The sequence below is a fragment of the Aphidius gifuensis genome, linkage group LG1, assembly GCF_014905175.1.
Source record: "Aphidius gifuensis isolate YNYX2018 linkage group LG1, ASM1490517v1, whole genome shotgun sequence".
Classification (NCBI taxonomy): domain Eukaryota; kingdom Metazoa; phylum Arthropoda; class Insecta; order Hymenoptera; family Braconidae; genus Aphidius; species Aphidius gifuensis.
In genome coordinates this window covers 18031025-18054222 of record NC_057788.1, presented here as the reverse complement: position 1 = coordinate 18054222, position 23198 = coordinate 18031025, and the positions used below count along the sequence as shown (strand labels likewise).

The window sequence follows — 23198 nt, the reverse complement described above, 5'->3', positions numbered from 1 at the left end:
ACGCACCAAAGAATCTTTTGATTCAATCAGTTATTTGTCGTCTCAAAAAACAATTTCGTTTCCATACATTGTCCATCTCAACAGCAGTTTACAATTAATAGGCTTTTTTTATAATTCATTGTATGTTTTTTTTTTATTATTTATCAGAAAAAAAACTGTTCTTGAAGTTCTTACTGCGAAAAAAAATATAATAAGATTTCAAATATTCATTGTATAATGAAAAAAAAGCAGATTTATCTCTATTTTCTAATTTTCAAAACTGTAGATTGACTCATCAGACGATATAAGTATAACAAAATAATTTTTAACATAAAGTTAACTAGGGATAAAGATTTTGAGCCTTTATGACCCTTTATTTATGGATTTAGAGTATTTAACAGTATTTCAAAGTCTTTCTTTTAATTACTCAACCACTGACGATCAGAGTATTTATGAGTCCTACTAGTGGCACACAGAAAGGGTTCAAATACAGACTCATTATTATTTTTAAAATACTCCTAAAGACTCTGAAATTTTATCCCAGGAACTGCTATAATTGATATTGTTTTTTCTATAGTTTTGTCTTTGAAATATCTAGTCAATGAATATAAATGAAGTTTGCGGATTTCATTTTTCAATAAAAATATATATATATATAAAATGTATATATATATAAAAATATAAATATATGAATATAGATATATGAAACAAAGCGTAATGTTACCTTTAGGATACTTGATGGGGGTGCCTTGCGATGCGTGAGTGACCGAGACGATATCTAGCAAGGGGATCTGAGGATCATTTGCGTGTTTTAGTTCTCCTGCAACTACCTGGTCTATTTTATTTTTATTTTTTTCCCATAGTCTCGCAAGTATTGCTAATGTTATGCTGTTTGTATATGTTCGTGTACATAGTGACCAGTAGTCTGACTTGTTTGAAAGAATTGTTTTTCCCTCTCATATCCACGTGTCTTTCACCCTCAGTAAACCCCTTCTCATGCATTGGAAATGAATTTATAGTGGGTGGTAGATAAGTTTACTTATAAAATTATTTTTTTTGGACAAAAGATTAAAATTTAAAAATTGTACAATATTTCGAATGGCTTAAGAATAATATTTTTTGTTTGAAAAAAATTGGACAACCATGGAAAGTCGTTTGAAAATTACTATTTTTTCGTCAATCAAAAAATCAATGATTACTGTGGCTGTGTTATATTCAGAATAATTCGAATATGCCGGCGCTGAACTAAACTTGAGTTCTGCACTACTTTTCTCCGAATACAAGCCCGAAAACAGATCAGGTTGCCTTAGTTCAAGAATCCATAATCTTACCAGGGTAATTAAATCAAATGATTTTTTTTTTTTTTTTTTCACGATATGTTAGACATAGGTAACTTGGTAAAATTATATTTTACGTAGGCGGAAGCCTACTAGTATTGTTTTCACTATATGAATTTAGAAAAATGTTCATATCTTCTGAAATCATATAGATAGGATGTTCGTATTAGAACCAAATTAAATCCTAGAAGAAATACTACAACCGAGAATAGAGAAAAAAATATTCTCATAGTTAATAAATTAGTTATCAACAAAAAATGTTTTTGCAAAAATTTTAAAATCGAAATATTAAGAAAACTAAAAACAAATCGTGGATGCGATTTTTTGCCTAGACATTTAAAATTGCAAAATCTATATAATAAAGAGGTATTTTTTTTTTTGCTATTGTTAGCAATTTGTTAATTAACAAAAAAACAAAATTTACGTTTTTTTATACCTCGCATAACTTTTTAAAAAATTAACTTATATACTTCCATTTGGTCTCAAATTGTCGGTCTTTTAAATACCGAGAGCCACACTGTCTTGATAAAAAACGCTCCGAACTTGCGTTAATTAGTTATCAACAATTGTTTATAATAATAAGTAGTGTCTGGTATGTTCTAATAAAAAAATAGACATGAAGGATTGCTTTTAACGATTTTTTAGAAGAGAGTGTGGCTCTCAGAAATTTAATCAGGAATTTTTTGGGCTTTACAAATTTTTTTTATGTTTATTTGTTCAGAAGTTATTGAAAGTATAAACAACTAATAATTTAAATTTTAACACTGTTTTTTGACAAAAAAATGATGCGCGCATGCGTAAAAGTTTCTTTGCTGTGGTGATAATTTGCTTGATCGATAAAATAGTTATTTAAATTATCACGTTATTAAAAAACAAAAAAACAATTGCCACGGAAAAATTTTTATAAATAAAAGTATTAAACAAAATAATTTGAAAAAAAAAATTTGTTCAGTTAAAAAAAAAGTAAATTGAACGATTTATTTTTTTAATATTTGTATTGATTTATTTCTTAAACAAATCTAATAGAATCATTGATATCAATACCTACATGAAGTATAACCTCAAATTTGTTTTATCTGTATTTTGATTTGTGTACATAATTTGACAGCGCAAAAAAAAAAAAATAAAATAAAATCAATCATATAATTTAAAATTGTAAAAAAAATTAAACTGTAATGAATTTGGAATAATCGAGATAAACCACACGGGCTTTCGCCGGAGTTTTGAAAATTTTCAATTTTCAATAGAACGAATTCGTTACTAAAAATGTTTTTCTTTATTATATTCGTTAAATTATATCATTGATATTAATGTTAGAAAACAAAAATATCGAAATGAATAAAAAAAAAAAAAAAGATGTTAGTAACGGATTGAAAATTGAAAACTTCCAAAACTCTGGCGAAAGCCTCTGAAGTTCTTGTCGTTATGTGATACACTATTGTTCATCATGCTCTTACTCGACACTAATATATACCTACACTATAAAAAAAAAGTTCTATAGTTGATAACAAAACTTCTTGAAAATAGAATTTCCGTTCTAGGAAATTTTTAGTTTTGAAAGAAGAAAAAAAGTACTTGTTATGAATGGAAAACTTCTTGTTAAAAGACAAAAAAAATTCTTGAAACATGACATATTTGAAATAAAACTAAATGAGTTTTGAAAAAAGAAAAATTATTCTTGTAATGACAAAAAACTTCAAGGCTTCTTGGAAATAATCCACAATGGTCTGGAATATAGACGCATACTTCTTGAAAGAAAATCTTTTTGTTCTCATTTCAAGAACAACAGTTCTGAATTTTAGAACAAGAGTTCTTGGAAAAAATCAAGTTGTGTCTTGAATTGAGAACAAAAAGATTTCTATCAAGGCAAAATTAGATTGAATTAAAGAAGTAAATTACTATTGATTTAAATAAAAAGAAAAATTTTTTATTCAACATTACTTTTGTTGATTATGGAAGTACAGTGCAACTGTACATTTTGAACAATGTTTTTTTATTCCCTAAACTAATAACCTATGAGGGGATTTGAACCCTCGACCGACTCAAACCACGATATCTTAAAACTAACGACTTTCTGTTCATATTCAAATTAAGGTCAATTTTGTTAACACGTCAAAAGAAAAATGTTTTGCTTATTTTTTTTTACATATATCATAAAACGAGTATTTATTATTAAACTTTAGTTTTTTAATTCGAATATGACTTAATTTCTCCTTAAATGTCATGCTTTATGAGAACAGAAATTTTCGTCCCGTCACGTACATGCGCTCGTGGCTCGGTGGAAAAAAAATTTTTTTTTTATTCAAATCAGTAGTAATTTACTTGCATTGAATCTAATTTTAACTTGATAGAAATCTTTTTGTTCTCAATTTAAGACACAACTTGATTATTTCCAATAACTCTCGTTCTCAAATTGAGAACTGTTGTTCTTGAAGTGAGAACAAAAAAAATTTTTTTTCAAGAAGTATGCGTCTATATTCCAGACCATTGTGGATTATTTCCAAGAAGCCTTGTTTTTAAATTCAGCACTGTTGTTCTTGAAGTGAGAACAAAAAGATTATTTTTAAGAAGTATGCGTATCAATTCAAGATTTTTTAGCATTTATTTGTTACGTTGCCGAACAAATATTGTAGAGTTTCAACTTGGCCAGTACTTTGCAGTGCAGCACAACAATTTTTCTCCTGTTTTCTCAACAATTATTGTCGTTTTTTCCTGTGTGTACTCAATTTTTTTAACATAACGAAAATTCCAAAAAAAAATAATTTTTTTAAAATAAATTATGAAAATACATTCCGGAGTATATGAAATGCACAAAATTAATTCATCGGCAAATTGTCGGTTGGATTTTAGATTGCCATGATTATAATGAATATTTAAATAGGACATACTTTCATCATCTTATTGTTGCTGCTGTGGTTATAAGTAAGTAAGGCTCTGAAGTTTCATCGGGAATATCCGAATTCAGTGCTGCGGCCCCCGCGGTGAGGGACGTGATTATCGTCCGTACTGGTCTCCATGACGTCCGTTGTCATTTTTATTTTTCGACTAGTTTCGTCTAGTTTTGCCAAGTTCAAAATAATGGCCTTGGAAAAAAAAATAAATTTTACAAAAAAAAAAAAAAAAAAATAAGTCCCTTAAAAAAAAAAAAATTTAGATATATACATTATTTTACCAGCAAAATTTTTTACTTAGCTAGATTTTTTACTTAGCTGTAATTGTAGCCAAACAATCAATATCTACATTATTTTCCTTAGCTAGATTTTTTACTTAGTCCCTTCTTTCGAACTTGGCAAAACTAGACGGAACGATTTAAAAAAAAAAACAAAAATACGGATGGTCATAATCGCCATAATCCGCAATAAGCCGCCACGGGGGGCACCGTGGGGTACTCGGGCCGGGAAACGGTATCAGCCGAAATAATTAAGGCTAAATTAATTCAAGTTACGATGCTTTGATTTATTTTCATTTTCATTACCAAAGATTAGAATAAAAAATCTCTGCATTGAAATTTCAATTCAAAAACACATTTTTATTTTTTTTGATCACATTATGTGATTTATCTATCAATGTGATCAATAAATAAATCACTTGATGTGCTAAAAAATATAAATGTAAGTTTAAATTAAAAATGATTATTTTGTCATGATTAGTGTGAGTGGTATGTGTAAGTTCGCAGCTGCGCATTCATTCAGCGAATTTATGGTTTGGCTACATCTCACGTTCGAATTTTGAATTAATTAAAAAAACCAAATAATTTAATCCATCGCGCATAAATACGCACGTGGATTCAGACGCCATAATAACAATAATTCACGACGCTCAATTCTGATTGGTTAACTTAAAACGTTAATAACTCAGGCACAAAGTGTCGTAGACCCAAAATTTAAAAACATTTTAGGCGGTAGGCTGATAGAAAAAAACCGTCAACGAACCGCATCGTACAAATACCTGTTGAATGATAGTTTTTGATATACAGAACACGTTACACATACACATATTTTCGAGCATGCTCAACTGCAGTTTTTTTGTCACCCCTCCACAGGTAAAACCCCGGGTAAGAATTGCTGAATTGCCAAGACTCACAACACGGCCAAGTCTTGTCCCAATAATGGCAGCCAATGCTTGGCAGCCAATCGTGCGCCATCCATGGGCCAAGGCTTGGCTGACTCATGGCTGGTTATTTGCTTACCAAGGTTGTATTCCAATGCTTGGCCGACCATTGGTTGAAGAAGAGGTGGCCAGCTCTTATCAAGCCATTTATCGGCCAAGTCTTGGTAAATTATTGGGTGGCCAAGACTCGAAACAGATGATTAAGCCAAGGCTTAGCTCATTAAGGGCTGGCCAGCCATTGATCGACCATTCATCGGCCAAGTCTTGCTTAATTATTGGGCGGCCAAGACTGGGAATATACAATTAAGCCAAGAGTTGGCACATTAAAGATTGGTGAACTTGACTTGCCATTTGTCGGCCGAGTGTCATTGTTCTTTGGGTCACAAAAATTGATTATTTTTTATTCTTTCGACATATGTGAATATATATTAAGAGCCGCTGTTATGTATTTAATATTGAAAAATTTTTATTCAATTATATACTGTATAACAGCTATACTCATTTTTTTCTTACATAACGAAAATTTCAAGAAAAAAAATTTTTTTTTTATAAATTATTCAAATATATTCGGGGGTTAATGAAACAAATAAAATTTATACATCGGCCGAGTGTCGGTTGATTCTTGGATTGCCATGATTATAATGTAAATTCAAGTAGAACAAATTTTCCTCATCTCTAATTATTGCTGCTATGGTTAAGTGAGTAAGGCTCTGGAGTTTCAATTCGAAGGTACCGTGTTTAAGTCCTGGTGATGTCAAATATTTATGGTGTAGTTTTTTCAGTCAAATAAATTATTAATTATATAAATAAAAAAATTAAATTGTTTAAACAATTAAGGTTGATTCTGGAAATATGGAATCGCAACAGATTTTTTTTTTTTTTATCTTATGTTTAAATGAAATAATTATCTACATTGTCAATTTTTTTCAATTTTTTTTTGTGTGGTTTTTTTGACATATTCACTGTCGAAGTTGACAACTTTAACACGCAAGGTATAGGCGGTACATCATATTTTTATTAATAACTTTTTCAAAACGCAACAGAAAACGTTAAATTTCTATCAGTTTGTAGTGCTAGAAAAGACAAATTTTTGATATAAATTTTTAGTATTTCGTTTGTTGCGTTTTAAAAATAAATAACTTTAAAATTCAAGAATTTCGCGAGAAGCGCAGCTCACAGACATGAACACAAGCATGGTTTCAGTGTACGATGTAATCTTCGCTTGCTAGTGTGTAGCCACGCACACACATACTACCAAAGAACTTAGTTTTTTCATCAGTGGCGCCACAAAAAATTTTAGGACACGGGAATAAAAAATAGCGTTATTGATATACGGGCCCTTCGTGGCATAAATATTGGTTCGGTGATGCGACTGGGAATCAACCTTAAAAATTTTTTTTTTTTTTATAAAATTATTCAACTTTTGGAAGTCTTGGCCGAGTATTGGCAGCCAATGCTTGGCCGAGTATTGGTAGCCAAGCTTAAATTGGTGTCAATCCCCAAGCCTGGTGCAAGCACTGACCAAGAGTGGTAGCCAAGACTTGGCAACATTTTGCCAGGCTTGGCCCAATGCTTGGCCATGTTGTTTTCTCCTTCACGGGACAGCTAAAAAATCCATAATTAAAACAACTCAGAATTGATTTTTTTTTTGTTTAATACATCTAATTTTAATATACTAAGTTAATTTTAAATTCTCAAGCAAATTAATTGTAGCCCGGCCGAGATATTAATTTCTGAAAATTGAAAAAAAACACGAATTATTATTATTATTTTTAGCGTGCCTCATATTTCGTGTTTTTTTCAATTTTCAAAAATTAATATCTCGGCCGGGCTACAATTATTTTGCTTAGAGTTTAAAATTAACTTAATATAACAAAATTGAAAGTATTAAACAAACAGCAATCAATTCTGAGTTGTTTTAATTATCAATAGGTGTAACGTGTTCTGGGTATCAAAAACTATCATTTGACAAGTATTTGTACGATGCGGTTCTGTGACGGTTTTTTTCCATCAGCCTACGGACTATTTACTATCTGAAATTTTATGTATACAATCTTGTGGTCTATCTACCATGCGCGACTTACGAGACATCCTGTATACCTACTTGAGAAAAAATATCTCAGTCTTAAAAATGACGAAGTCTTAAAACTCCTATAGAAAGAGTCTGCAGCCTAAGGTCTTCCATAGGAAGTTTCCAATTTTATATAAGACCGTAAACTTCTAAAGTCTTTATCGTTTTTATTTTTTTTTTCATTTTGAGCCGAAAAATATAGCAAAAAAAAAAAAATAATCTACGAGGGAACTTTTTTAGCTTCCAATTTCTGTTATTGAAACCAATTCCATATTGTAAATATTTGAATATTTTTTTTTCTTATATAAAAAGGAGAATGAAGCCTCTCTTCGAGCTATTTGATTGGCTGTTTATAATAATTCATTTGTTTTTGTTTAAATAATTCATTTTTTATTTTGTTTATCCGTTGCTATGTGTACCCGTTGTTATTTTATTTTTTGCTTATATATATGTGATGTTTTGTCAATGATGTAAGAAGGTGTAGTAAATAGTAAGAAGTATGTATGTAATAAATAAATTAACAATTTTCATTAATTCTTCAGAAATATGCGCCATAAAAATTTGATATGATTATGGAAAACATTGCTGAAAAAATAATTTAGATAACAAATCAATTTATTTGGCTATCAACGTTTGCCATATTTAATTAGTTAAATAGCTATTGGCAAATGTTGCTAAAGGAAGGAGGTAACCAGAAAAATTAATTTATAATCTAGATTAATTTTACAGCAATATTTTTTATATTAAATTAGAATTACTGTGTCAAATAATTATGGCAAATGTTGCTAAGGAAAGAATGTGACCAAAAAAATATTGCTTAGGAATTTATTGAGATTACTGATTAATTTATTTGGTCACATCCTTTCCTTAGCAACATTTGCCAATAGTTGCCAATACTTTCTATCCTGAGATAAAATTTTCAAGCCTCTGAACGAGAGAGAAATCTATTTCTCTCTGAAAATAGTCTCTGTGAGTGCCTCCATAGAGAGAATTCAGAGAGTAAAGATTTCATCTCTCGGTCAGAGAGTGTAGAGAGACTCTCTAATGTGTATCCCTGTCAGAGAGTGTACAGAGACTCTACAAGCTATATCTAGCTGGTATTGATAGTATTGATTTATAAATTTTCGTATTATAACTAATTAAATCAATTATTATTACTAATCAATGGCAATTATTTATCTTTATGAAACCCGTAAAAAACTGCAAAAAAAAAAAAAAATTATTTACAACTGAAATTTTTTTAAGAACGAACTCTGACGATATAGGGAATTTTATACGCGTACTGTAAATTTAATTAATATTAACGTTGTGATGTTACTACCGATAATATTTAAGCGAAAATTTTTGACCCGACCTGGACTCGAACCCGGGACCGACTGATTACAACCTGAGACACTACCCACTCAACCACAGCAGATATATTGTAAATATAGAGTGAATTTGTTTATTTGAATTTTGATCTCTCGTTCAGAGATGATTCGTCTCTGAAATAGAGATGCTGCTTTTTTTCAAAGTACCTATCTCTCGTTCAGAGACGATTCGTCTCTGGGATAGAGACGCTCTTTTTTTTAAAGTTAGGATTTCTCGCTCAGAGATGATTCGTCTCTGGAACAGAGATGCCGCTTTTTTTTAAAGTATTTATCTCTTGTTCAGAGATGATTCGTCTCTCACAATTGTCGTAGAGATAGTGAGAGATCCTTCAGATATTGCTAGAGAGTGAAAGAGAGGATTTAAATACTGGCCAGAGACTTAGATAGAGTTCAGAGGCGAAAAATTTCATCTCGGGATATATTAAATTAAAATTAGTTTCAAATGGACGAGGAATTGATCTAGACTAATAATTAGTTTATTTGGTATTCTTTTTTTTTTCTACTATATACTCAAAAAGTAAATTATAAATTGGGAGATATCGTGAATTTTTACGTATAGTGATCAAGATCAAAAAATTTCTTACTACAACCTTCTTACATCATTGACAAAACATTATATTTATAATAGTGCGCTATAATTGGTCTAGTTATATTTAAAGTAGAATGTTATACTAAGTCTGTTAAAATTAAAAGAACTTAATTTTTTTTAATGAATTCAAAAAATTATGTAATGAAATGAACGGTAACGCTATTGGCACCGTATACGAGGAAATTCGCGGGGACATTAATACAGGTTACGGGAAAACTTTCAGTAAACATAGCCACAATTGTGTGTGTAGGAATGATATTCGTGAGATATACTTGTTTTTGTAGTTTATAGATATAAATTATAAATTGATATAGAAAACTTAATAACTTTATATCGGGCAGTTTGAAATTTTTCCAAGTTCTTTAATTTTTGTTAAAATAAATGTTTTTTCAGACTGCGGGCTTCCGAAGTCTTCCAAATCAACCCTTTGGAAAAACTACGGAAGCGTTGAAAATTGTCGAAAAAATAGTGATTTTATTTGGAGGACTTCAGAAGACTAATAAAGCGCATTTAAAGATTTGAATGACTCTGGATGACTGAGATTTTTTTATCTCGGGTTCATGTTGTAAATTTAGGTTCACTACCGGCTTTTTACATTGTCTGCACTATTTACTTGAATTTTTCTTGAAGTTTATCGAAACCGACCAGAACGTACGTTATACGTACGTATACGTATAACATATGAACATTATATATGTATAGTTATATATATTATATGAATGATTTATGAATTATAACTTACCAGCAGGCTTAGGTACATTTCTCTTAACTTGCATCCATTTGTAGGTAGGTACATGACTTTGCTGCACATGTACCACAGCTTGATTTTGTTTTTGATTAATTACATGAGGTATTAAACTTGTTTGTGGTATGCGATCATGACATGAGTTACTATCAATATCGTCTTTATAACGCAAATGATGATCATGTTTTCGACTAGTACGTACTTGATTATATCTCATGTCATCTTGCAATGGCATCTGATGAATGTAATCATTTTGTCCTATCTGATAGTTATCACAAAGCACGGGATCATGAAGTTGTTCTGGTGTTCTTTGATCAATATTTATATGTGACTGAGTACTTCTATAGTTATATTGACCTGTGTACTGATTTGTATCATTACAGCTTGCATTATCATAATTTGTATAGTCAAGATTCGTGTAACTGAGTCCATTTTCAATTGATATAATAGTACCGTCGTCATGTAGAGTTCCCGTTGTCGAATAATAATTGGTATTATTTGGCCCATTTAAATCAGCTCCGGACGAGTATAAATCATTCGCCGTTGGTTCTGTATGAACTACAACTCCTGTTTGAAGATAGTATGGATTTTGTAGATCGGAAGATTGTACTGGCAATGATGATGATGCGTGACTTGGTGATTGATAATTATAATAAGAATCCGACTTGTTGTAACGACCATGCATGCCTATGTCCATAGTCAACATTCTTATAATAATAATAATTGAAATACATCAAAGCTTTTTTTTTGTAAATTATCTTTTTGTTGACACAAATTGTGTATATACATTTTAAAACACTCAATTGATTAACTTTTGCACACCAAGTTCTATACGCAAGTTCTATATGCAAATGTCATGCAAATTCAATTTCATTTTGTTTCTTTGATTATTTATTAAATGACTACATTTTGCTTACTCAAAGTTTAAATAAAAACACCATAAAAGTAATTCCAAATTATTTCAATATACAAGTGTCTTAAGAATTCAAAAAATAAAGTATTAAAAATATTTGCTTTTGAAAATACAGATCAGTTTGTTACACTATTATCCCAATAACTAATTTACGTTTAAATAATTTGAATTAACTTGCGATAATAAAAAGAATTCTCCATCTCAAAAACTAGATAGATTTTTAAAAAATAACAGCACACTTTATCCAAAAAATTGGTAACAAATGGTCTAATTTAACACGTTACGAAAATTAGCACGTCTCCTTGAACTTTCATGACAGCTTATTCAATCATTATTGATATAGAACGTTCCGTTTTGGTATTCTAAAACGTACTGTGGTATCAACGCAGGTGAAACCTTTCTCGTGTCAGGCAACATCAGTTGTCTTTGTCTATTACCCTGTATATCTTTTTTCCCCACTCGTAAGCGCGCGCAGGACCACGCCTGCAGGCGTAGTCCTATGTCTTGACCAATAGATTTATCCTGAATTACTCAAAAGCAGATGCACATGACCAATCCTTATTCAGTGATCACCTACAAAGCATCTACCAAAATTGATGGATCGGTTTTCGACTTTTTTTTTGTTATTTGACTTTTCTTTTCTTTTCATTTTCTACTTTTTTCATAAATTTTTTTTATCTTCAAATAAACTGTATTTCGAACCTGTCGGGCAGTCCCACTTGCAGCTTGTTCGAATTTCTCAATTAACAATATTCATGTAAATAAAACCAGCAATTAAAAATGAAAGCTTCAATCATTTTAGAAGAAATCATTGTGATCAAATTGTGAAGAAATTATAACTACTTGTATCAACATTGTGTCGACTTCGTGTTGCAATCAAGTACGGAGTACCTAGGATGTGGCATACCTTTTCAGGGTGCCCTTATATATAGGTAGAATATTATATGTGATCGAATTAACAAACTAATTAACAAGAATGACTGGCATCTTGTATAGCAATTGTTTCTGCTATAGATGAGATATTTTGCCGTTATCGATAAATTCTCATATCCATCATACCATCTTTATTGATAAGTGATAAGATATATCATAAAAATACAAGATCATAACAATAAGTAAATAAATTGATATTTTGGTCATGACAGATATATATATATATTTATATGCATAAAACGAAATATAAAATATAAAAAAAAAGTTACCATGTCATTAAAAGACATTTTTTTCAGTTATATATAATCAGTTTTAGGCATGTAGGTTCGAGTCCCTTAGAGTCAATTCCATTAATTTAGTAAGTCACAAAAATGGTTATGTAAAATTTGAAAATAATTTGATCAATAAAAATTAAACCCTCTACAAATTTTTTTGGAAAACCACGAAACCCAGTCCCATGCATGATCGAATTTATAGCTTTTTACTCGAAAATTATACTACAGTAGTTAATAGTAGAAATGATTTTCCTGTATCGTGCAATAAAATCCTAGCATCTTACTCGAAAATTACTCTACAGTAGTAGAAATGATTTTCTTGTACCATATACAAGAAAACGAGTTAGAGTACATGTGCTTATACAAGTGCTTCCTGTACATGTACAGTAAATTTCAGACTGACATTTTTAATTACACTAGTGTAGGCTTGTCTAAATTCAATATTTTGTTACTTATTATTATTATTATTGTTATTATTTCTATCGGTAAATAACCAGCAAATCTTAATAATTTTGCCTTTTGAATCTGAAATATTTTTTTCTATGTCCAAACTCTAGTTATACACTAAAAACGTATAGATCATCGATGATCAACTCTTCCAGAATAAATAAAAAACGTACAACTAGCACGCTAATTCATTTCAGTTTTCAGATTTGTATCAAAAATTTATATTATTTGTTGAATAATATGAAAAATATGAAATTAAATTATTAGTTTAACTTTGTTAATTCTTGACTCAAATATAAATGTAATGAAAACTTCCTTAATATTGAATTTTTATTCTTTCTTTTAGTTGGATCAAAAAAAAAAAATTTTTTTTGACGATATCACCGTAATTATCGTGAGCTTATTGTATTGCACCGAATTCTCGTCACAATAAAAATTTGGATTATCGCAATTATCGTATCGTATCATATCGCAATTATTGTCTATCATCATCATAAAATTATATGAGATATCGTTACCTTTTGAGGTTGATTCTGTATTTTCATGAAATTTACGCTAATCGTTCATAAAATATGAATTTCAATTTGAAATATTTTGTCTGCTTACAAATTAAGTATGCGAATGTATATATCTCATAAGTAAATAATATATGTATTGATATCAAATAATGAATATGCAAGTATTTAAAAAATGTGTACGAACACTGACCTCCCATGAATCAAGACGCAAGAATAAAGGGTTCAGACGTGGCGTTGACCAGAATAATGACAATGCAGGTATACTTCATCCTACGTCAAAGCCCAGCGTGGTGTCCTCTATACCCTTTCCATATCAAAGAACAAGCATTAAAAGAATGAAGCCTCCAAATCCGTCTCAATCATCTGTAATAATTATTTGAAAAGTTTGAGACTGTTCGAACCCCCCGAGGTGGAAAAATCAAGGTATTTTGATGAAATTTGAGGTGTTTGATACTTCAAAATCGAATCGTGATTCTAAGAGCTATTAGAAGTACTTTTTGAATATCAATTTTGGTTGTTCAATTAAAAAGCATTAATGATTCGGTGATCTCTCCAAAAAATTATGTTCGAGAAAATACTTGTTATACTTAACCTATATATAGTGATATCTTTTTTATGTTTCAATTTCCATCAGGGTGCTAAATCGACTAGACCATTTCGTGACTCAATTTTTATTATATTTTATTGCTGTTTTACAAAGAAGGCTTTATTTTTAGTAATCGACTTTCATTAATAAGTTCATAATGACAACATTTTATGGGTGTATTATATACAATATTATCATAAATATATATGAGTGTAGATATGAATCAATAAAATTTTTTATTTTTAACGAGATTTTTAACACATGTACGTATTTTATGTGTGCAATATTATTAATATAAATTCAATAATAAAAATAGATTTCTATGAATGGTTCTGATAAAAAGTCATAAAATTAAAGAACCAGAATACTTTTATAATACTCAAGTAGTAAAAATACCAATTAGATAAAATCGTGTTTTAGAATCAATCTTCAAGCTCTTCATATATACCTTTCAAAATACCAAAAGAATATCGAAAAGTATTTACAAAATACTCATAAATATCACCGGAAATAATTCAAATTTCAAACACTCTAAAAAATTAAAAATATTTCTCAAATGCTCAATTATTTCATCTCGGGCCAGGATAAAAATTTGAGGTGCAGAAAAAGTCTTAAGGCGATCTAGAGGCGAAATCCTATCCTGTCACTTTTTGTTGTGCTACAAAAAAAATTGTTGTATCGTTTACCAAAATTTGTTGTGCTGCAATAAATTTTATCGTATCATCAAAAAATTTTCATTTAGCTGCTAAGTATAAAGGAAAGTCGGATCCGGTTAGCCTTAGCCAAACCTGACTGAACCCGGAGATAACTTTGAAAAAAAAAATAAAGTCCGATTAAAGTCCGGCAATCTGGATCCGATTCGGATCAAGAAAGAGTAAGGAAAGCCGGATCCGGTTAGCCTTATAAGGAAAGTCGGATCCGGTTTGCCTTAGCCAAACCTGACTGAACCCGGAGATAACTTTGAAAAAAAAAATAAAGTCCGATTAAAGTCCGGCAATCTGGATCCGATTCGGATCAAGAAAGAGTAAGGAAAGCCGGATCCGGTTAGCCTTAGCCATAACGGATCCGAAAAGGGTCAGGAAACCCGGATCCGGATTACCTTAGCCATACTGGATCCGATTCGGATCAGGAACTGGCCAAGCTGGATTCAATATCCACTCGGGCCGTGTTCAAGTCCTGGTGATGTGATAAGTATTTATGGTGTAATCAATTATTCGAATAAATTATTGATATTATATAAAGTTTGAATTATATTCGGCGATGTTTATGAGGCCGTGTGGCCCGCGTTACCTGTTGGAAATTAAAAATTTTCAATACTCCGGCTAGGGCCATGGGTCTCTTAATTTCTCAGATATAACGAAATTATGATTTTTTAAAAAATTTTACGGTTTATTAATAATAACATTATTCAAAGAAAAATTTTCATGTTTATTGTTTTTTTTTCTCATTTAAGTTGAGTGAATAATGATATAAATAGAGCAAATTTTGATTTTATTTTAGCAAATTTTCTCTCAACTTGAACGCTTGTTGCCTTAAATCGAATGACTTGTCTTTCAAATTGAGGTATATGTCATTTTTTTTTTGCAAATTTTTCCTCAAATCAAAAGACAAAATTTCCTTAAGTTTATCACAAGTTTTCTTAAATTAATTCTATATTTTTAAAAAAAAAAATAATTTGTCTCGAATTGAAAAAAAAAATTTTCTCAAAACAAGACATTTTTTCTCAAATTAATTATTTTTTTTTTCAACTTAAGACAAAAAAGTTCCAAGAAAAAATTTGCTAATATGAAGAAAATTTTTTTTCAATAACAGCAATTTTTTTTCTCAGTGTAGCCGTTAGATTTTTTACTCAGCTAGTAGATATTTTACTTAACCTTAATAATAGCCAAACAATCAATATCTACATCATTTTACTTAGCTAGATGTTGCACTTAGCTAGATTTTTTATAAAGCTAGATTTTGTACTTAGCTGTGATTGTAGCCAAACAATCAATATCTGCATTATTTTTCTTAGCTAGATTTTTTACTCAGCTGTAATTGTAGACAAACAATTAGTATCAATCTTATTCAACGATTCAAATCTTTGACTCAGTCACTAGATATTTTTTGTCTAAATTTTTTTTTTTTTACTTTTTGTTGTGATTTTTTTTATCGTGATTTTTTTCATCGTGATTTTTTTTGTCAAAATTTGTTTTGTCGTGACTTTTTCTGTCAATTTTTTTTTTCGAAATTTTTTTTGTCGTGAAATCGAATTCTCTATTTCAATTTTACGTTGAGTTATTCATTGCCTAATTTTTCTGAATTGTTGAAAAATTGATTAAAAATAATATAACTCTCAGGATACTGAAAATAGAAACATTGTATTAGGCTCAATTAAAAGTTCTTAAAAAGCTCTGTTGTAGAAAATGTGGGTTATTTTTTGGCCTTAAATGGTTTTTGAGAAAAGAAATTAAATATTTGATTTTTTTTATTTGTTTTAAAGTTTTTTTGTTTTCTTCAAAAACTATTGAAGATGTAGGAAAAAACTCACAATGTGGGCGATAAAGTTTTTTGAGACGCAAAATATGAGCCTAATACGAAGTCTTTATTCTAATTTTTGGTCAAGTTATTTAATATCTAATTTTTACGGAGGCTAGGAGCCATAAGGCTCAGCCGCAGTATTGAAATCATCGGCAAAAAAAAAAAAAACCGTTATAACTTATAAAATAATTGTCCTAGAGAGTTCGTTTAGGGCTCAAAGGATGCGTCTCTGAGAACACTATCGCACGTGATAGAAAACATTTCTTCATTATTTTTTTTTTTTTAAGAAAACTTAAGAAAACTTAAAACTAGATGATTTTTTTCATCATTCAAAAAATTATAGAGTGAAAACTAATGAAGTTAGACTATCAATCATGTGATGTTTTTTCTTCCAGAGATTCAGCTGTATAAGAATAAGTTCATAAAAGATATTTTTGGGCAGGAATGGATGCAATAATGACGGTTTTAAGGCAATTTTAGGGAATTCTTAAAAACAGGAACCTCGATAACTCTTGATAGAATTGTCGTAGAGTTTTCGTATATAGCTTAAAAAATGCGTCTTTCGAATACCATATATTTTTTTACAAAATTTTTTCTTTTTTAGTTATAGTTTTCGAGAAAAAAAAAAAAAACTGTTTTTTTCGATTTTTAGTTTTTTTTTTTTTTCACTAAAAAGTATAAATAATTAAAAAGTAATTTTGTAGGTAGGTGAAAGGTATTGGAAATACGCTTCTTTTAGGCCTAACATAACCTCCCTAGGATTATGTTATTGAGACGATATCGTGTAAAAACGTCATATTGCAAAAATTATAAATTCGATAACTCTCGATAGGATCATCGTAGAGACTTCATCTTAGACTCAAAAAAAGCGTTTTCAAAAACTCTAGAGCCGCATCGAAAAACTATCCCTCCAGGCAAAATAGTTTTTGAGAAAAAAAAAAAAAAAAAAATTTCACGTTTTATTTTTTATTATTTTCGCGAAAAACAATAATGCCTAGGAGAGTGGTTCTTAAACGCGGCTCTAGAGTTTTTGAAGACGCTTTTTTTTAAGCCTAAAATGAAGTCTTTCCGATAATCCTATCGAGAGTTATCGAATTTATAGTTTTTTCGCTATTCGATTTTCACACGATATTACATGATATCTCTGGATAGCATAATCGTAGCAAGGTCATGTTAGGCTTCCAGGAAGCGTCTTTCCAATACCTTTTACCTACCTACAAAATTACTTTTTAATTATTTATACTTTTTAGTGAAAAAAAAAAAACTAAAAATCGAAAAAAACAGTTTTTTTTTTTTTTTTTTCTCGAAAACTATAATTCAAAAAAAAAAAATTTTGTATAAAAATATATGGTATTCAAAAGACGCATTCTTTGAGCTATATACGAAAACCCTACGACAATTCTATCAAGAGTTTATTTATTATTTTTTTTCTTATGGTATTATTGTACATATATTAACAAACATTTTAAAACTAATAAAATATTTTTTAACGATTGGAAAACTAAATAAAAAAGTTTTAAATGAATTTATAATTTTGGAAGTTATTTGTCTATTTTCTTTATTTTTTAGTATTTAATGTCTAGCAGCAATAGCCATTATAGAACGTAAGCATTTTAATAAATTTATTGAAAAAAATTTTATTTACAAAATCGCGTAACACGGCCACGCAATGGCTCTAGCCGGAGTATTGAAAATTTTCAATTTTCAATGGGTAACGCGGGCCACCAGCCATAACACACGTTACCAGATCTTTTTTTAAATTTGTTAAAATCCGTTATAACTTTCGGGATAATAAAGATGGAGGCATCAAACTAGGCTTAAATGAAAGGCCTCACGAAGCTTCATTATGGGATATTTAACTTTTTCTTTGGCCTTGAATAGTTTCTGAGAAAAAAATTTAAATATGTGATTATTTTTTTTTTTATTTCATAGTTTTTTTTTTTTTCGTCAAAATTTATTTGCCACCATTGAGCCAATTTTAATCATTACAACATATATAAATCTGAAAATCTATATAATTGATTATAATTGTATCAATTTATTAATTGTTTTCACTTAAGGAGGTTATGCACAAATTCATTGCGGGTGTTGCGGGGCGCTTCTGACGTCACAGACAAAACTGAAATCTGGCTACACTGTAAAAAAATAAAGTGAAAAGCGCCGGTGCCCCGTATACAATATATGGGATTGCGGGTATGTGTGTGTGTTTGAACATGCCATACGTTGCCACATCTAATTTTTGTAAAGTTTATAACTAATTTCTCATTAATTGACCGATCAACATATGAAAATTTTTCGCGCAATTAATAAAACTCGGTTTCTAGTATATGTGTGATTTTTTTCAAGACTTTTTCATCATTTTTTCTATCCGAAAAAAATGGTTGAAATCTCCATAAGAGCCAATGTTAAAATATTATTTTCAATAATTAATTACAAAAACTTTAACCGATCAACATAAGAAAATAATTATACCGTTGTATTCAGAATGAAAAGATTGTGTACAAAATTTCAGAACATTCTCATTATATTTAAAAAAAAAAGAGTGATTTCTGCATAACCTCCTTAAATTGTTCTTGATGTATACCAAAACGAACACTTCTACAGAGAGTAGAAAATTTACTTACGATGTTCATTAAAAAACTTATTTAACAAAGCGACAGGGCTTGTATATACGTGCTTCTGAAATAATTGAGTGTTAACAAAATGTTTATTCAATACCTAAACAAACGTGAACTGCTGCAAGAGCTTCAAATTTTGATTAATTAGTAAATAACGACGAGGTTTTTGCCCTAAATAATTCGAATTTAATTTAACTCAAACAAATTCGATGATCATAGTTTCTATCGTCTTAATGTTCCTCATACAATGTATATATCGTTTTCGCAGTAAAATATTAGAATGAACATTTGGTTCAATATCAAAAGTGAATCAGTTCCTACTATGGAAATAGGAAAAACAAATATATATTTACTGATTAATTTTTCACCGTAGAATTGACAATCTTCACACCAATTTTAATCCCGGGATAAAAATTTTAAGTTTTGACTGGATACGGTGTGAACATCGAAATGTATCGAAAAAGTCTTGAAATTCCGCACTTTTTCCAAGTAATATCCAATAGTTTTATTTTTCATACTTTTTCAGGACTTTTAAACAGTGCTGAAAAAGTAGTGATTTTGGCAACCATCAGGATTGGTTTTATTTCGAAACTGTGAGTCTTCTTTTTCAAGACTTTTTCCGTATTGATTGTTTAAATCTTCATTAATTGTTTAAATAGTTAACTAAAAAATCTCATATTATAATCAAAAAATTTTTTAGAAAATTTTCTACAAGTTGTTAAGCCAAAGAAACTCATTGAAAGATTTATTTGTGGTTCTTTTTATTTTATAAACGACTCACTCCGATATTTTTTATATAAACAATCGCTAATTTTGACGGGGAATCCATTAAGACCAAAAAAAAATCTCTTAGTTAATTTTCAAAAAAGTTATGTCTGTTCTAAAAAAATGTGTTTTCAGTTTTTCTTAAGTAAACAAACGAATTCGATTTAAACAAATATAAACTACTTTTAATTATTTTTACTTAGAATGCCATCTAACAATTTTTTTTTTATCAAAAAATAATAAAAAATTATTTAATCAACTAATTTATCAAATTGAGATTTAATTGTTAAATTTAATATTTTGTGTTTTAGCAGGGTGAGGATGGAAATCATTTTGAATTAAATCAAATAAACACAAAAACTGGATTAACTACAAATAAAAAGGTAATGGATTTTTATAACCAAAGACTCATGATACGTAATAATCCAAAAAAATTTTTTTTATGTTATAAACAATTGTTAAATCAGTTTGTCGTTATTATGTATGCAAAAATTGAAAGTGAACGTTTACGTTATATTCGAACTCATCAAAAAATTCTTCAGTCAATCTTCTTCAGTTCAACATTTATTACTGTTTTTTTTTTTTCATATCAAATATAAATTTATTCAATTAAACAATAAATGAAATATCAATTGAATAAGTTTATAATTAATATAATTTAAAAAAAACAATATTTAGTGTTGAACATTTAACATAAAATATTAAATTTATAACAACTAAATTATTAAATAACATTTAAGAATTAAATATCAATTTTATGAACTTACATTTAATATGAAAAAAATTAAAACAATATTAAATGTTAAACATTTGACAAAAAATATAAGTTGATATATTTAATTTTTGACTTGATTTGATAGAAAAAAAATAATTTCTATTTTTTAATAATATGCATTTCTCTAAGAAATTTTCTTATCTAGCTTTTTTAAAAGAAAATTTTGCGACGAAAAAATGACAAAATATTTTGTGGCAGTCTTTTTTACAACTATTCTGAAGATTTAAAAAAAAAATATCAACTGTGACGGAGAAAATGTGACGAAAAAATGACGAAATATTTTGTTCAGTCTTTTTTACAACTATTTTGAAGATTTAAAAGACGGTCACAAACGGTATTTTTTTTTGTGACGTGACACAAAAAAAAAAATGACCGTCATTTAAATTAATTAAATTCCTAAGCCTGAGACACAAGCCTTTATCAAGCCTGATACACTAGTCCGAAACCAGCAAATACATCATGAACATTCCAGGCTAGTTTGTATTCCCAGGCTAGACACAGGCCTGCGAGCCGGGTAATCATGCTTGTCCCAGGCTTGTGCCCGTCGTCACTTCCTACCTAGGATACGGATATATTTGTAATGAAAATCCACAGTAAATCCTCAGTATAAGCGTTTGTCTTTCTGTGCGAATATATGAATTTCATCCAACATGATAAAATACTATTGAACCAACAAGACAATATTTTGTTCATATTTAGATTTAAAACATGAACAATATATAAGCTTTATGTCTTAAATACTTTTTTGGTTGTTTGTACGAGGTTTTCGATTACCCTGGCAGCTCTTTCGTGCTTTGCATCAGTTGAAGCACCAATCGAGGGACTCGGGGTACAAAATGATGGATGAGACAACTGTCGGAGCAACCCCTACCTTCATACTTCTCCGCCCCTTATGGTATCAACTAATACAACATTGCCGGATGTGATGTGTATACGTGTGCATACAATAGCTAAATGCAAAGAATATTTTGTGATAGCTATTTCTATTTTCTTGAAATAACTTGAATTGAAGAAAATTTATTCGAAAATGATCAATCAGATTTTTTCCCGTGTGACATCTATATTTTTTCCCTTGCACGAATTATTATTATTATTATTATTATTATTATTATTATTATTACAATCATAAATAAGCCTCAATCTGAATTTTTAGCGGGACTACAAGTCTCATCGGTTGTTATCAAGTTTTATTTTTTCCGTTACAGCTTTATTTGTTTCTCTCCGGGCATGTATGTTACAGATACACTATACACTTAAAATGGTAATTATGATGGTAAAGTTTATGATCCCAGGTCTCATTGAACGATATTAAGTTTTTTTAGCTTTTTTATTTTAGTTAATAATTATTTCAATCCTTGATATAATATAGTCAGCAATAACACTGAAAGTTAATAGAACTTTTCTCTTCACTTCGATAACTATCGGTGCAGTTTTTAACATTTTACCTCAGATCGTTCTGGTATGTCTATCTCCGTCAACTTCATTACTTTGAATGTTTTACAGTAGAGACCTTTGCTTACTGTTCGCATATATGATTTGAAGTAATGTGTATATCAAAATTTAAACTTCTAACATTTTGATAAAGTGTCACCCGAATAAAATATGTGTATTTAAAACCTGGTTGAAAGTGAAGCTCAATTATTACACTGAGAAAACTTCATCAGTGGATCCAGTACAAATGTCCAGAAATATATAAATATATACAGTATATACATTATACATGCATAAACTAACGCATATTATATTGTCCTACTGTTTATTGTTATTTTTTTTTCCTTTAATCAAACGACTTAGGTTTTAAATTAAATCTATTCAACTTGATCAACATAAGTCTTGATTTGAACGATAAGTTTGCTTTCCGTTTAGCCAAATTTCGCTTAAATTAATTCACTTTTCTTTTAAAAAAAATCAAATCAGTCACAAATTATACAACAAAAAAATTTTCACATAATCTTATATTTTTTTTTTAACTTCAAGCCTGAAATTTTTCAATAAAAATTTGCTATATTTCAGCAACTATTTTTCTCAGCGTAGATTTCATAAAATAACTATACATGTATATGTTATATTCTTTATTCGATGTTTAATTTAGTTGAGTTTAGAAAATATTACTTAGCAGATATTAAATACTATATATATTTTAAAATAGTTATTGGACAGATCATTTTTAATATCGTATGTAGAGTTAAGAATAGATAGTTATAGCTACGACTATAAAAAAATATCCAAGGAAGGTTGAGTGCAATAGCCAATAGAACATGTTTGCGAGAAGGATATCGTTACAGTGAAATGACAGGTACATGGTCCAGTGACGTCTAGGGTCGACAATATCGGACTTACATCTGACAGGAGTACCTGTTTTCAGTTACAAACCGGTATCATATCGATGACTGGCATTGGTTATGTTCGTCTGCCAATATGTCTACGTATCACTATTTTTTTATATTGATTTGACTAACTACTTCTTGAAACCAAACTCGGCGGATCCGTGTCGAAATATTTTAAGTTTTTTATTCCGCTTTGTCTTGCCACAGTCTTTATTTGTCCAATTTTTAAGACAATACAAGACACGTGATTTTTTCATCATTTATTACTCTATTTGAAAGACAATCGTCTTTGAGAATCCTTCTAACGAAGAAAGGTTCGA

General features: G+C 29.4%; 1 protein-coding gene across 1 annotated transcript in view; it reads right to left on the bottom strand.

Moving 5' to 3' along the window:
• LOC122850357 (homeotic protein labial-like) overlaps positions 1–11490 on the bottom strand; it is a 35901-nt gene extending 24411 nt beyond the window's left edge. Inside the window, exon 1 of the mRNA XM_044149519.1 lies at positions 10199–11490. Within this exon, the coding sequence (XP_044005454.1) occupies positions 10199–10907 (709 nt within the window). The 5' untranslated portion in view covers positions 10908–11490. The remainder of the gene's footprint in view (positions 1–10198) is intronic.
• Positions 11491–23198: the final 11708 nt, after the last annotated feature.